This window comes from Chelmon rostratus, chromosome 5 (genome assembly GCF_017976325.1).
Source record: "Chelmon rostratus isolate fCheRos1 chromosome 5, fCheRos1.pri, whole genome shotgun sequence".
NCBI classification, from domain to species: domain Eukaryota; kingdom Metazoa; phylum Chordata; class Actinopteri; order Chaetodontiformes; family Chaetodontidae; genus Chelmon; species Chelmon rostratus.
Window position 1 is genome coordinate 12829364 of NC_055662.1, and position 14624 is coordinate 12843987.

General features: G+C 40.5%; 1 protein-coding gene across 2 annotated transcripts; it reads right to left on the minus strand.

Annotated features, from left to right (window-relative positions):
• Window positions 1-1928: 1928 nt before the first annotated feature.
• Window positions 1929-11731, minus strand: LOC121606358 (prostaglandin G/H synthase 1-like). 2 transcript variants are annotated; one of them, XM_041936615.1, is made up of 10 exons: window positions 11671-11731; window positions 7731-7847; window positions 7441-7581; window positions 6983-7126; window positions 6299-6480; window positions 4439-4522; window positions 3933-4179; window positions 3558-3844; window positions 2450-2597; window positions 1929-2278 (listed from the first exon to the last, which is right to left on the minus strand). In XM_041936615.1, the coding sequence occupies exons 3-10, from the start codon at window positions 7553-7555 to the stop codon at window positions 1929-1931; spliced, it is 1557 nt and encodes a 518-aa protein (XP_041792549.1). In that variant the 5' UTR covers window positions 7556-7581; window positions 7731-7847; window positions 11671-11731. The 2 variants fall into 2 exon arrangements, with proteins under 2 accessions (XP_041792549.1, XP_041792550.1); XM_041936616.1 differs by lacking the exon at window positions 11671-11731 and adding an exon at window positions 8726-8738.
• Window positions 11732-14624: the final 2893 nt, after the last annotated feature.

Sequence of the window (14624 nt, forward strand, 5' to 3'; positions counted from 1 at the left end):
AGCCTGCTTCCCATTACATTAAAACCCTCATAGTGCCATCGACATTCAATAGAGCTTAAGGCTTTGTTACCATTTACATTATTGGTTATGTTATTATTACGTTATCATAAAGGAGTGCATTCCTTACTATTTCAGATTGATCCCTCTCTGGAGGAGGAGAAGGGCTGCAGTTTGTCCCAGCCCAGCATCCAGCTGCAGTGCGCTGAGGATTGGACCAGTAGCAGAGGAGACAACCGCAGCCCGTGTCAGAATGTCTTGCCTCCTCCATCATCCTTACCCTCCCATTCACCTTCCCCCTCTCCACCATCCAGACGTGAGGAAGGCCTGCGCTCCTCGTTAACCCTGCAAAGTGCCGAGGCATGTGTGGCACCCATCCACCATAGCCTCAGCATCTCACATGGCAACCCTCCTCTGCTTCTTTCTCACCATGTCTCCTTGGGCGTCACTACGGTTGCAGTGGATGTCCATTTTTACCCAGCAACCACTGCTTCAATGGCAGTAGGAACTAGCACTCATATCAATTCAGTCTCGAATTCCACCTCGGTGGCTGCACCTCTGTTCGGTAGCCCATTACTTAACAGACAGGAGAATGACCAATCAGCTGCCAGATTTCATCAGAGTAAGTAGTTACATATTAAGGCATCAAGTCTCATAAGCAACCATTTCCAACTGTAACTATGCCACTATAGTTACATGATTACGATGCCTCATAAACTGCGATACTGCAAGCAAGCATATTTAAATGAATGAAAACTTTATGTTAATAATTGAATAGAATATTTTCTAACTTGCTGCACCTGCTTTCTGTCTTTATGCTCATTTGGGTGAACTGCCTCCTGGCTTCAGCTATATACTAAACACAGACATAAGACTGGAATTCATCTGATCTAACTCCCGGCTAATTAGCTAATTAGCATCCATATCTTGTAAATGTGTGTTCCATAACTTTAGTACAGCACTTCAGTTTTTAGCACATTAGTTACTGTCATGGCACAATTTGACTGTAGTACAGTAACACGCTACTTCTGAATACAACTTCTTGTATTGCTTTTGACTTTATTTTACTTGACATTTCATTATTTTCTGAAACACGAAAGAGAAAATGTACATGTGTAGCATTATTGTAATTTTCTTATTCCTTATTTTAGGCATCATGTATCACCCTGATTTATATTGTGTTATTGGTTATGGGTTCAAGTACAGTTTGACTCCACTGTGTTGTACAGTATTGACTTCTTTAGAGAAACAGCCAAGGATTCTTTAATTTGTCACAAAATATTGCATTTTGTTTTTGTGATTGTACACACTGTTTCAGTAACCTGCTCATTATATTAAGCTACTTGACTGTTAACACCTTTTTTGAAACCAAAGGAGGGTAAGAGGGGCTGTATGGATACAGATTTAGACAATACAACCAATGTCCTCAGTGATATTTTGGCATTTAACTCAGACATGCTTGATAACCTTATGCTTTACTGTATGTCAAAAATGTAAGTTGCTGCACCTTAATAAATTAATAATTATAACGTGCTCCAAACATCATCACTCCACTCAGTGTCTGCTCAGTAATCAGTTCATGTAGGACTCAAACAGGCGACTGTTTCTCACGGATTCTATTATTTCTGAACATTTTGTTTAGTAACTGCTCGGTGAAAAACACCTGTTGGCAGCTGAGAGAACTTTCATTTCAGTATCCTGTTAAAACAGGTACAGGTACTAAATTAATTTGGTTGTCAGTGGTGGAAGCAAAGTTGTCCACCACTGGTGAAGCATCCAGAAGTGACATAAGTGACTACGTACAGACAGAGCCAACAAGAGAATTACAGAACTACAACAATAATTTGGGTTGCTTTTGAAATGTCTGCTGTCCATCAAAGAAAGGCAATAGAAGAAAAATAAAATCAGAGCTCGTTTGGCTAATTAGTAGTTCAAAGTTCAGTGGACGGTTCTCTTGGTTTTGCTTCCTCCTCATTTCGTGGAATGTGGAAGTCCACGTATGGACACCACTTGGTGTTGAGGCACACCAGTTTCTTCAAAGTAGCCGTTTTGACAATACTGAAGCCTGTCTCTCCCCCAAAGGTGCTGGGCTTCCAGTACTCAGGCGAGCAGATGGGGTTTCCCAGCAGGCCTTTCAGGGAGAAAGGTGCCCAAATCTCCATCATGCTCTCACCAAATATGGCGCCTGGACGTACCTTTTCAAGAAGAAGGCCGGGGTAAAACTCCAAAGCATCTATGTCGCCGTAGAGCTCCTGCAGACCTCTGGCCATTTCTAAGTCATCTGGTTGAAAAAGAGAAATAACACTAGATTAATGTCCTATCTAATTATACTTTTAGTGAACTGAAAAAAATCAATGTTCTTCTGAGAATACTTGCTAAACATTAGCAGCAAAAACACAAACTTGCTCTGAATAAGTAACAGATGGATAATTACAATATCATTCCATCTTACCAGTGAATTCATAGAAAGAGGCGTATGGCTTGAGGTTAAACTTCTTCCTGTATTGATTGAAGGATTGCAAACGTTGTTCTCTGGACTCGTTGATTGCCAATTCTGAGACTATCAGGAGGCCTTCATGAGAATTGCGGCCACCACCTATCTGAAAGCCAGACAAACATTACGCCAATGCCCTGCAATTACTGAAAACTACCTGTGTGAGACACTTGGGGCATTTTGTCAGTGACTTGATTACCTGAAAAAAATGTGGTGGAGCAGGTTCAAACAAAGTGGAGTACTTCGCTTTAAAACTACCTCTGGAGTTCATCTCCACGTTTCAACATTAACAGCAAATGGCTAATTTAAATTCTTAATGCCATTTTGAAATAACTCTGATGACTGTTAAGTCAAAATGGTATCTGTTCTACCATGTGGTAGAATGCACAGGGACTCTGTCTACCAAATACCTTTTACAGAAATATTATCACATATTTGTGTTATTTTATTCAATTAACCAGTGAACAAATCAAAAACTCTCCTTTAATGTGCTGCAGTATGCTTTTATTGTGCTTGAATCTGCATGCGCTTAATTCAAATAAAATGTTCATGGTGTCACGCTGTTGTCAAAGTTTGAAAATGTCTAGAATAATAAGCCAATGATTCAGGGAAACTGTGTTAGAACAAACTTACAAACGATTGCCTTTACGCTCGTCTTGTCCCGCACTGGGTGAGCTTTAATAGAATGATCTGCAAAGATATCTGAGAATTTTAATATTATTCTAAATTGTCATGATACTGTAAGGCCTGCATGCTGTTTTTTTTGTAATTTCTGTTATTTTAATAGTACTATATTTATTTTTTAGTATTTCTGTGAACAAAGCGTTGCTGCTAAAGATCTTAAATTTTCAGCGTCCCTTCTAAAAGTAAGTTAATCCATATGGGAAAAATAAAAGTCTTGATTCTATGAAAATGGTTTGAAATCTTAAGATAAAATAAGGCATAAATGGTTATGTCATGGTCATGTCATTTGTATGAAAGAGCTGTAATATGCTACAGACAAAAGACAGTAGATTCAGTTGTACCCCTAACACTCGTACACTGTCAGTGAGTTTTACTCCACTACCTGTCCTGCAGGCTGTCGAGAGAAGGCATCCACAAGCTTCTCCATTCCATAGTGCATGATGAGGGAGGTGTTGTAAAAAAACTGGGAGTACTGGATTTCATCTCCGTCGATCAGGAAGCTGTCAGGCATCAGTGGGTGCCAGTGGTAGAGCTGGCAGAACTCCAGAGCTATGCGGTTGCTGTACTGGAAAGGCGAGTTGAAGAGCATAGGAGGATCAAACTTCAGCTTCAGCAGGTAACCACTCAGCTGCTGCACATACTCTTCTATTATGATGCGGATTGTCTCCCCTGAAGGTTAGAAAATAAACAGAAAAGCTTGTATTTTGCATCTGGTTGTGGCCACCGATCTCTTCAGCTGATGTCAAACTCGACTCACCGATGATGATGAGCCTGGTGGTCTGGAAGAGCTGCTCATCATCCCAGGTGGGATGTTCTGCCTTCAGGATGTCACAGACTCTGTTATGCTCTCTCAGCCATATGGTGGCGTACATGGTGAGACCCGGCAGGATGCCAAACGTCTCCTGACCAATGGCCAGACGCTGCTCTGGAGGGATACCTTCAGGATACACCATGTGCACAGGGACCTCAGACACCGTAGGAGGGTACATCTCACCATTTACTAACTGTGAACAAACAGGAAAGACACGTGTAGGAAAAGGATTTTAAAGGTTTTGCTTATAGATTAGGGCAGAAAGTACATTCTTGAACCATTCACTGCACTTCCCCAGATGCTCTGATGTTGTGTTTGATTCTTAGATGTTAGATTAGCAGGAGATTGTCCTGCATAATCGGACCACACTCTTCCAACACTGATGCTTGCACTGCTCTTGTCATGGATGCCCATGTCATCTGAATGCTGAGATTATGCAGAAAAAGTGAGACCTGATATTTTAGCTTTCCATCTTTGTGAAGTCGGAGTTGAAGCTGTCGCATGAGGTTGTCTCCATAGATATTTCCAGACTCTACCTGAAAGAAAAAGAGAGGTCAAATCAATTCACTTTCCCAATAATCATGTGAAAATATACAATGCTAACACAAAAACAGAAGCATGCAACAGCGTCACTTACATGTACATCAATTATAAACTGCCAAAGTTGCCGAATATCAGAATCTTTCTGGAATCAGCAGGATGAAACAGCACTAGCTGTTTGTTCAAAAGCATAAAATGGCCCATGTTTACTTTTTCTGACAAGAAATCTCCTCGCCGGTTTTTCCCAACCTGTGTCACAGTTTTTCTTGACCTTTTCTGAAAGGTAGGTGTCTCTTTCTAGATCTGGTCTGGGGGTCCTTTCTCAGCTTCCTGCCTTTCAAAATACTGTGTTTCCAGCAGTCCAGACAGAGGCACTTTGGTTCTGTCCTCTGCTTCCAAACCCTTTTGTATTTGTTTTTTGTGTAAAATCTGTGAGTCCTGGTTGTTTGATCCTCAGTATCTGTGTTTATGAAAGCTTTGTTAATAGAATAATAATCCACATTTTGTAAATAGCACTGAAGTTTGGGTGAGCTGACATTTTCATTTGCACTGTTTTCTCCCGCTTGCTGTTCCTGAGAGTTCAGTAAACGTCTTTCTGTTTGTTTGAGCTGGGGTTTAAGGAGCTACAATATTTTGTTTGTTGTTTTTGGAATTTTATTTTCTCAGCCAATTAATCATTATTATACAAACTATTATAAAAACTCTTTTTTTAGTGCTCGCCATACTGGTTCACAAAATGTTCCACCCGTAAAAACGTTGGACTGTGTTCAAAAGCTGATTTGTTTCTGATTGCAAATTTCTTTAACGTCTGTCTCATTGAATGCGCTAAAAGCAGAAATTATTTTGTAAATGAAATCAATGGAAATGCAGGTGGTTATTAAACCAAGGCCTCAGGCTGTCAGCATAGATTCAGTAAGTCTAACACAGGCTGGGGTAGACACTGACGATCTGAAACTTGCTCTTTAAAGAGGTGGATCTGGAAACCAAAACCCATGAGGTTGATCTCATAAGAGCGCTTCATCTTGAAAAATCCACCTCAGCAGCTATAAGGGTGGCCAGAAGAAGTGTGACGCTTGCTCTTCCAGTGTAAAATGTTGTGAAAAGCCCAGGCAGCGTGCAGTTCCTCCACTTAGGACAATCTGGATTATCAATAAAGCCACAGTTTTGCATACATATGAACTAGCTCCTGAGACATATCACCAAAAATTCAGGTCATGTGAATAATCTGCAAGACAAATCTACAATATGTTGAGTTTGTGGGAGAGAAAACTCTTATTTAACAAATGGCTCACAGCAAGCAATGTGTTATAGTTTTGTTGGGACAGTTAAAAAATGTCTTCCAGAGAAAATCTGAATGAACAGAAAGCATGTGCTCGCTGATGAGTTTGTTCTGACCCATCAAGTTATTTTTCCTTCTGCGCACTGTGAAAGTAAGCTGTCTGCTGGTTCAGATAAAGACCCTAAAAACTCACAGAAAAGTCCACACGGAGCTAATCCCCTTTCCTCTGAAAGCTGTGGGTCTTTCTGCTGTCATTAAAAAAAGATCACCTCATTGCAGCTTGTACTGGTCTCTAAAAGAAAGAGCAAGATAAGTTCAAAAAGCCCCAGGAGCACTATTAGCCTTTCATTGTACAAGGCTACAGGCTAAAATGTTTGTTTCGCCTTTTTCATATTGAGGCTTTGGTGCACTCGTTGGAGCTCCTCTGCCACTCGTATCCAATCAACACTCAAACAGTATGAATTGTTTCTGGAACAATCATAGTGTGTCTCACCCCATGTCCCAAAGCCTTGGTGAAGCTGCTGCCAGTTTTATGGTCTGTCTTGAAAAACTGGTGCGTGAAGTGCTGGGCCATGAACACAAGCATCAGATTGGCTCCCTGAGGGTCTGGACGAAATTTGGTCCTCTTAAAGAAACGCTCAGCCAACACTTTGGGATCAGGAAGAACTGCTTTGCCTGTGGACAGATATTGAACCGCATGTTATATATTGGTATACAGCAGTGGTTTACAACCCTTCTTTGTACACCCACACTGAAATTCATGCAAGTGATTTGTCCACGTTTAGGCTGGTTTGTATTTATACTAGAACCACCTGGGGTGGCAGAATTTGGTCATTTCAACCATCTACGTTTAGCTCACTACATCTCAACCATTTATTCATTAGTTTTAGCTAACACCATATATCCGTTATCTGTGTTTTTAGTTAACATTTCAACCTGACAATGCTTTTAGCCAGTTTAACAGCTTTTCTTCACTTTTCTTTTCAGTTATTTTTAGTTTATATTCTATATAGTGTCGTTTTTGTTAATCCACCACTTGCCTTTCACTTTACCACATGTAGTCTTCTTACCCTGAGGTAAATACAGAACTACCCCCTGGGCTATAGTGGATATCACTGACCTTTAGTATGAAAGGCATGTATGCAGTGTGTAGTTGTTGTGTAGATCAAAGATCTACCTTTAGTTCCCATGGGCAAAGGACAGTCTTGAGGTACAGGAGGCAGGATCCTGGTGTAATAACTCAGGTTGTAGAAGGACTCCCAGTTCAGATATCCATACTTGCTGTTATAGGTCGGAGGACTTGGAATAAGGTTTGTTCCGACTTTTGAATGATAAAAGCACAGTCCAGCAATTTATGAATGCTTCCATCCAGATATAAGATAAATAAATACTGTAAAGTTTATAAAAAATTAATTAATCAATAAATCCTTTAGCATGACATGAGTCTAAAGCCATGACACCTAATCAATTTTCTGAAATAAAATTTTTATCCAACGTTTTGACTGGATGAAGTGATGAAGTGTGGTCATCCTGCATAAGCACACCATAAACTTCAGAACTTCAAAACAAAAGAAAAAAAAAGTCTTCTTACATCTCTGGGGTCTTACTTAAAGCTTATTTCCCTCGTTCGCCTACCTTTGAGCACCACCTCCATCAGCATGTCTCTCAGGAAAGAGTTGTTTACAAAGTCCCAGAACCAGTTGAAGTGGGTGAGGAAGAAGTCAACGACGCTCGGGTTGGGTTTCAGCATGAGGCCAACTCTGGTCCAGAACTCCGCTATGGGCAAAGATTGTGTGTTTGATTTCAAGAAAAAGGTCTTTGAGGCCCTCTGTAGTGGTCCAAGCCAGCTACAAACTTGCCTTCAAGCTGGATTTAGTTATTGCTGTAAAGAATTAGTTGAGCTGTTAGTAAGTAAATGAACTTACGAACAGAGCAGTTTTCACCATGGAAGCCAGTGCCTGTGCAGTCACATTCATAGCGATCTGCATCAAATCTCACACAGACTCCTGAGTTCTGACAAGGGTAGTAGCAACAGGGATTCACTGCGAACAAAGAAAAAGATCATCTTATTTATCATAATATAAAGACTGAAGTTTATCCTGCACCACAGGTGTATGAACAGAGGCTTGTTGTTTGAAAAAAATTCCCGTCACTGGAGTCATTGATGCTTAATTTGTTTAAACTATCATTTGACACACAGAGACCAGCTCCTCTCACAGCATGACTCACCTTCAGGGAAGCAAAGGTGCCAGATTCAAACACTGAATAGAACGGGACCCAAATCTTGTAAAATGTTAATAAAAACTAAAATATGAAACACAGCAAACCTCTTCCTAACATGGGACAGATGAACTAAAACTTTGCTAAATTAGCTCTCATTGCAATGCTACATTATCCTTATGATCAATTTTGTGTTGTGATTGATTATTCTTTTTGGATTTTATCTAATTAATTATATAGCAAGTCTGTCGTAAATGTTTCGTATAACTCTGCCTCCTACAAGTTGCCTTTCTACATGATTAGATTATTTTCCCATTTGTTGTGATGGTGCTCACTGACTGAAGTTCAAAATAAGATAAAACAGAAAATGAAAGGTTAAGTGTTAAAATGTTGGTGCAGGCAATGCATTTTAACATGAATTGTTATTTCTTTGCAGCCCCGCTCCCAGCTTTGCAGGTCTGCCCTGCACAGGTCTGTCCTAGTACTGTTTTTTAAAAGGATCTGTCTCAGTGGTTGAATGGGTTAAATATTTACATGCCTCAATAGCAAAGCTGGGAGCAGCTCAGACACCCATTCATACACGTACCTCCTGTGACGACACATATGAACTCTTGCTAACTGCATTCTCTGTTTTATATTGTAATAACTTTCCTTATGCAGTCCAGTGTGTTTTTCTTCCTGTCATTGTTCAGTTTCCCACCAGTTTCAGTCGTCACCTGTTCTAAATTATCCAATCAGCCCCCCCAGTACTTATAGTCCAAGCGATCCACTTCCTGTTTGCCAGATTGTCTTTGTCTTCCTGCAGACTAGAGCTCCAGCCTTTGTTAGGCCTGTTGTTGCTTTGCAGCTCTGCCTGGTGTTTGAGTTTTGATTATTGCCTGGCTGATCTGCTTTTCACCTTCAGTTAATTAAATTTTTGAATTTTTGGACTTGAGATCTTTGCACCTGAGTCTCTTGTAGTTCTAGTCATTACAACTCCAACCCAAATGTATGGTGTATGGTGATGGAGAAATTTAACATGAAAAGTTCCGCTTTGCCCCATCCTGTGATCCTTAAGACTGAATATAAGGAGCTTTAAAGGATAACTTTCGTTTTTTACAACCTGGACTTTATTTGTAGCATTAAATACGACCATATAGACACCCAGACAACTTTGGTGGCATTTGGAGTCGTTTTGAAGAAATTAGCCCCAGAAGAGCGGCGCGTATATCCGTATAATGCGAGTGATTGGGGCACCCGTGCGTAGCCTCTATAAACGTATAATCTGCGGCGAAACTCGTTCATATTCCAATATTTTGTTATGATATGCTGGCGCTATTCCCCTCTGAGCCCGTGGTGGCATGTTATCAACATCCAGTGTCTCTAGACAACTACTTCTGACGTGGATGATGTCATTTTCAAGCGCCGTGGGCTGCGAGCAACCAGCCACAACACAGCTAACTCTGCGGCAGTGGGCTAGTTTAGCTGTAGTTTGCGACTGTTATTTTTCACAAAATGGATGAATATTTTTCCGAATCTGAGGTGGTGGACGATGACTTTGTTTACGATGGACGTCCTTACCGTTTTGAGCCTGAGTACACGGACGAGGAGCTCGTTGAAAGGAGGACGAGGAGGCAGAGAAAAGAACAGCTGGCCAAACAACAACAAACGGCTGCGCGTCCACGAGTAGACGGTAACTGGTGGTGTTCTTGTGGACAATGTTCATCGATGACAACAGAGGAGGATGTGTCAATAAACGTCTGTATCACAACCCTGGAGGATTTCCGCGTAATGATAAACCGGGCTGTGGTGGAGACGTTTTTTCGTGTCCCTGAAGTGAACTTGAAGACCCAGCCAAAGCCTGCAGGACCAAGTGGGCAACTTCCGATTGAGTAAGTAGCTTACACACGTATAGATTGTTTATTTGCCTGGTTTTGTTTGCCAGAAGTTTATCATTGCGCAGAAATCCTCCAGTGTTGTGACACAGACATTTATTGACACATCCAGACGCCTATCTCCTGGCCGCAAGTCCCACTCTGAGCAACAGAGGCATTCCTCCTCTGTTGTCATCGATGAACATATCCTCCTCTGTTGTCATCGATGAACATTGTCCACAAGAACACCACCAGTTACCGTCTACTCGTGGACGCGCAGCCGTTTGTTCTTGTTTGGCTGTTCCTCTCTCTGCCTCCTCGTCCTCCTTTCAACGAGCTCCTCGTCCGTGTACTCCGGCTCAAAACGGTAAGGACGTCCATCGTAAACAAAGTCATCGTCCACCACCTAAGATTCAGAAAAATATTCATCCATTTTGTGAAAAATAACAGTCGCAAACTACAGCTAAACTAGCCGACCGCCGCAGAGTTAGCCGTGTTGTGGCTGGTTGCTCGCAGCGCGCGGCGCTCGAAAATGACGTCATCCACGTCAGAAGTAGTTGTCTAGAGACACTGGATGTTGATAACATGCCACCACGGGCTCAGAGGGGAATAGCGCCAGCATATCATAACAAAATATTGGAATATGAACGAGTTTCGCCGCAGATTATGCGTTTATAGAGGCTACGCACGGGTGCCCCAATTACTCGCATTATACGGATATACGCGCCGCTCTTCTGGGGCTAATTTCTTCAAAACGACTCCAAATGCCACCAAAGTTGTCTGGGTGAGTAAATGGTCGTATTTAATGCTACAAATAGTCCAGGTTGTAAAAAACGAAAGTTATCCTTTAAGTTAACCTAGGTGGTTAAATTGGAACACAGACAGTGTTCAAATATTAGCATACAAAGAAAATGGATCTGAGAGGAGGGGAACGCTAAAATCGACACAGTAAGATGTTGTGAATAACCGCCAAATCGAAATTATCCTGGCTATTGAAATGAATGTAAAAAACGCAAATGTAAGGTAGCAGTTAACATGATGTCACAACTTGGAGTTTCTTTCAGCTCTTGCTGTGTTTCCACTGCATGCTGCAGCTTGGCTCGGCTTGGCTCGGCTTGACTTGCTCTTTTTTGATTTTCCATTGACAGAAGCCGTGGATAGTACCTGGTGCCTGGTTGTGTTTGGTATCACCTCGGTGGAGGTTCCAAGTCAGCTGAGCCGATGCTAAAAGGTGGAGTGAAGACACTGCAGACCACTGATTGGACAGAGAATCATCAACCAACCAGAGTCCATTTATCAAACTCCTGTTTTTGTCATTCCTTTGACTTGTTGTATTGTTGTATTTTGCTTTTTCTGATACAAAGTTTGTCTCCTTGCCGTGACAAACAGCCATAACTCTGATATCAACAACACACACAACACTCTGTAGTTGGGAAATCAGTAGTTGGGAAAATAGGGAAATCAGCCAAAATAAAACCACATCATCATGTGAATGACCTCCAGCTTCACTGCACATTCCATGTCACTAACAATTCACTGATCAATAGAATGTTTATATCGAAAAAGAAAATGTTGCACTTAATGTATGGTGGCCTATTCACGAGGTGTTAAAAAATAAAACATGCCAAAAATAAAATGCCAAAAACCCTACATTTCACGTATGAAAAGTTAGTGTTTCTATGCAGCATTTAAAGTTTTCCATAAAAAAAAAAACCACTGACAAACACCACAAACTGTGGTGAACCTGTTGCAGTCCAAGTACTCGTAAAGTCAAAGAAGTGAACCTGCTCACCCACACTGAAGTCACCTGCGCATGTTGAACTCCTCAGCAGCAACAGGAGGGCAAACACCCAGATGGACACAATGCCAAAGCCTGAATAAGGACAAGGATGATGTTCTATCTGTCAATGAAACCGTCAGGTGCTGTATATTTTAAAAAGAGCAACTCACTTCTCATGGCCCCCAGCAAACACCTGGGTCTCAGCGTGTGGTGTGCTCTGGTTTAGATTATAGTTTTGGAGTGTTTGAGACAGGAGAACTCTCTGCATAATATAGCCTGACATTTGGTTATGTAACATCAAAACTGGGAGGTGCAAATTTTACAATTGCCGATTTTAATCAGGTTTCCCACATTCAAATTAGCCTAGCAGCCTCAGAAACGCTGCACGATTTTGTTCCTTGAAAGAAACGCTGCAACAACAATTAGGTTGCTTTTAGGTCAATAGTCTCATGTAGTCTAGTGCAGCAGCCCTGGTCCCAATTCAGATATTCATTTTTGCTCCATATTTAGTCTTATGACTTCTGACAAGGGTAGTCCCAACATTATTTTTCAGCCTAAACACAATCTAGGATGTAGGTTCGGTAGTGGTGAGAGAGAGTAACTAAGTATATTTGCTCGAGTACTGTATAGATTTGAGGTATTTGTACTTCACTTGCATATGATACTTTATGCTTCTACTCCGCTATGTTTCAGAGGGAGATATTGAACACAAAACACATATCTGCCTCTAAAATATGTATATTATTCCAATCAAGATAAAAAGAAACGTTTAATGAAATATGTGTGTATATTTATATATGTGTGTGTGTGTGTGTGTGTGTGTGTGTGCATTGTCAGATGAAAGCACACAGCAATATAAAATAACTACCTTCACTGTAATACATGTTACTGCATAAGTCGGGGCCAGTTGATATTTGAAATCAATGTTAGATTTTCCAATAATTGAAAATATCTTAAAGTTTCTAATATTGATATATGTCACGAATGATGAAATTACATAGTAAATGATGAAAAATTTACCTTCATTGTAATGAACTGTGTTCAACTGTGTTCGTCACACATGTGAATCAAAAATTTCAGCAACTAATTTTGATAGTTTATAAATCAAATTTGCACAGAATCATTAATTCAACTTAATGACAACAGAATATGTTTGCATTCTCACTCTGAAAGGGAACCTTCTGTCTCATGAGTACTTTTCCTTTTAATACATTGAATAAATTTGACTAATATTTCTGAGTGAAGTTCAAGTTGGAATACAAGACTTTTAGTTGTTCAACCCGGATTCAAAAAAGTTGGGATGCTGTGTAAAAGTAGATAAAGACAGAATGCAATCATTTGCAAACTAACTGTGTTCACCAACAGCAGTTTTACGAGGGTTCCCTGGCCCACGTAGTAATATCCTTTATACGTATGCTATATGTTTTTGGAAGAATAAATAGATTGAGTATTTTTTTAACCCAAGAAAATGCACAGGAGCCACTCTTTTTTGCCCTGAAAAGTGCCTTAAGGCCATCTCTCATGCTGCTGCATAGAAAATTGATGTGACATCATGTCAAGCTTCTGTTCCAATAGCTTCTGTGAGTCAGTGTAATCACTCATTCAGCATTTCATCTGCCTCTCAGAAGAAATGAAGGGTGTTTCTGGGCTACTAAACCAATATGGCTATTTATAGCTTCATGTTCTTCTTTCATTCTCCCATCATGCAGAATTCCGTTTATATGATTAGAGCTTTTTCTTTTTCATAGAAAGGAAATAAAAGGAGGTAAGCACATGTTTCCAAACTGAGGTCTTCAAGACCAACAGAGCGAAGCTTTTCCAATATCACGTTGAAAAATAGTGTACTATCATAAAATTTACACATTTTTAAAGGATAAGAATGTAGATTCTCACTACTGATCTTATTGATGCCTAATTTGACTGCATAAGTACACAGGCTATCATGACTGTCCTCAAGGGGAGCCCAAAAGCCAGATTCAAATAGACCCCCCTGCATCCTGGAGACCTGGATACAACCCACTTGCATAAATTACTTGAGTAATTTCCATTTCACTGCCTATTCTATATTTTTATTTCATTTTTTTGCATGACAGAATACACTTAACGTCCTTGTGCTACAGTCTAGTCTTTTTGACACTTTAATGTTGCACTGCATGTTTCTCAAATAATCTGTTTAATCAAATTAAAGGAAAATAAGTGACACCATGTGAACCTGCTGCACAGCAAAATACACTTTACACCTCTGACCTAAACCTAAACTTAGGATTTTAGGGCCATAGTTGTGCTTTGGCTTGTTTTCCTGACAATCTCACAGATATTTGGTTGTACAGATTCAGGACCGCCTCAGTAAAAGCTGTGCAAGGTTCCACTTTGACACAAAGGCAGGCCCACTTTGAACATCATAAAGACCCATTTGACACATGACATGTTAGCTTTTCTTCCAGGGATGGCTGCACATGTATGTCTTGATTTCCTGTTGGGTCGACACAAAGAAAATCATCACCCTATCAACATGCTGATACCTGTCTGGTAATGAGGCATATATGGATAAAAAGATGTAAATTAATCTAACCTACTTCTACAGTAGTGCTGTTAGTGCTGGGAAAACTTGATGAATGGTGATTAAAAAAAATTGGATAACTTGAGTTAAGTAGAGGCTGACGCCATGATGGTTCCGAAAGTCCAAGATCTCTTGGCAGCTCACTCTTGTTGACTGTAGTGAGTTCTGTAGTGTCTGATGTTTTAGGACATTCTTTCATCTTCCTGCAAGACAGATTAAATTTCTGGCCTTGCTCTGTGACAAGAGCAGATGATGACTGCTATCACTGTTTAGCATGAAGAGGTAGACAATCAGGTCTCAGTTCTCCTGGTCTGTGTAATTCAAATGGCAACTGCTGCATCATTTGAACGTCGATTCCAAATAGTAGGTATTTCATGTGGATTCAATAGTTTTAATATCTCTTGGA

Coding starts and splice junctions, on each gene's coding strand:
- LOC121606358 (XM_041936615.1), bottom strand. CDS start 7,555: ATGCTGAAACCCAACCCGAGCGTCGTTGACTTCTTCCTCACCCACTTC. Junction 7,127..7,440: donor GATGGAGGTGGTGCTCAAAG/GTAGGCGAACGA, acceptor ATCATTCAAAAG/TCGGAACAAACCTTATTCCA. Junction 4,180..4,438: donor ATGGAAAGCTAAAATATCAG/GTCTCACTTTTT, acceptor GTTTGTTCACAG/TTAGTAAATGGTGAGATGTA.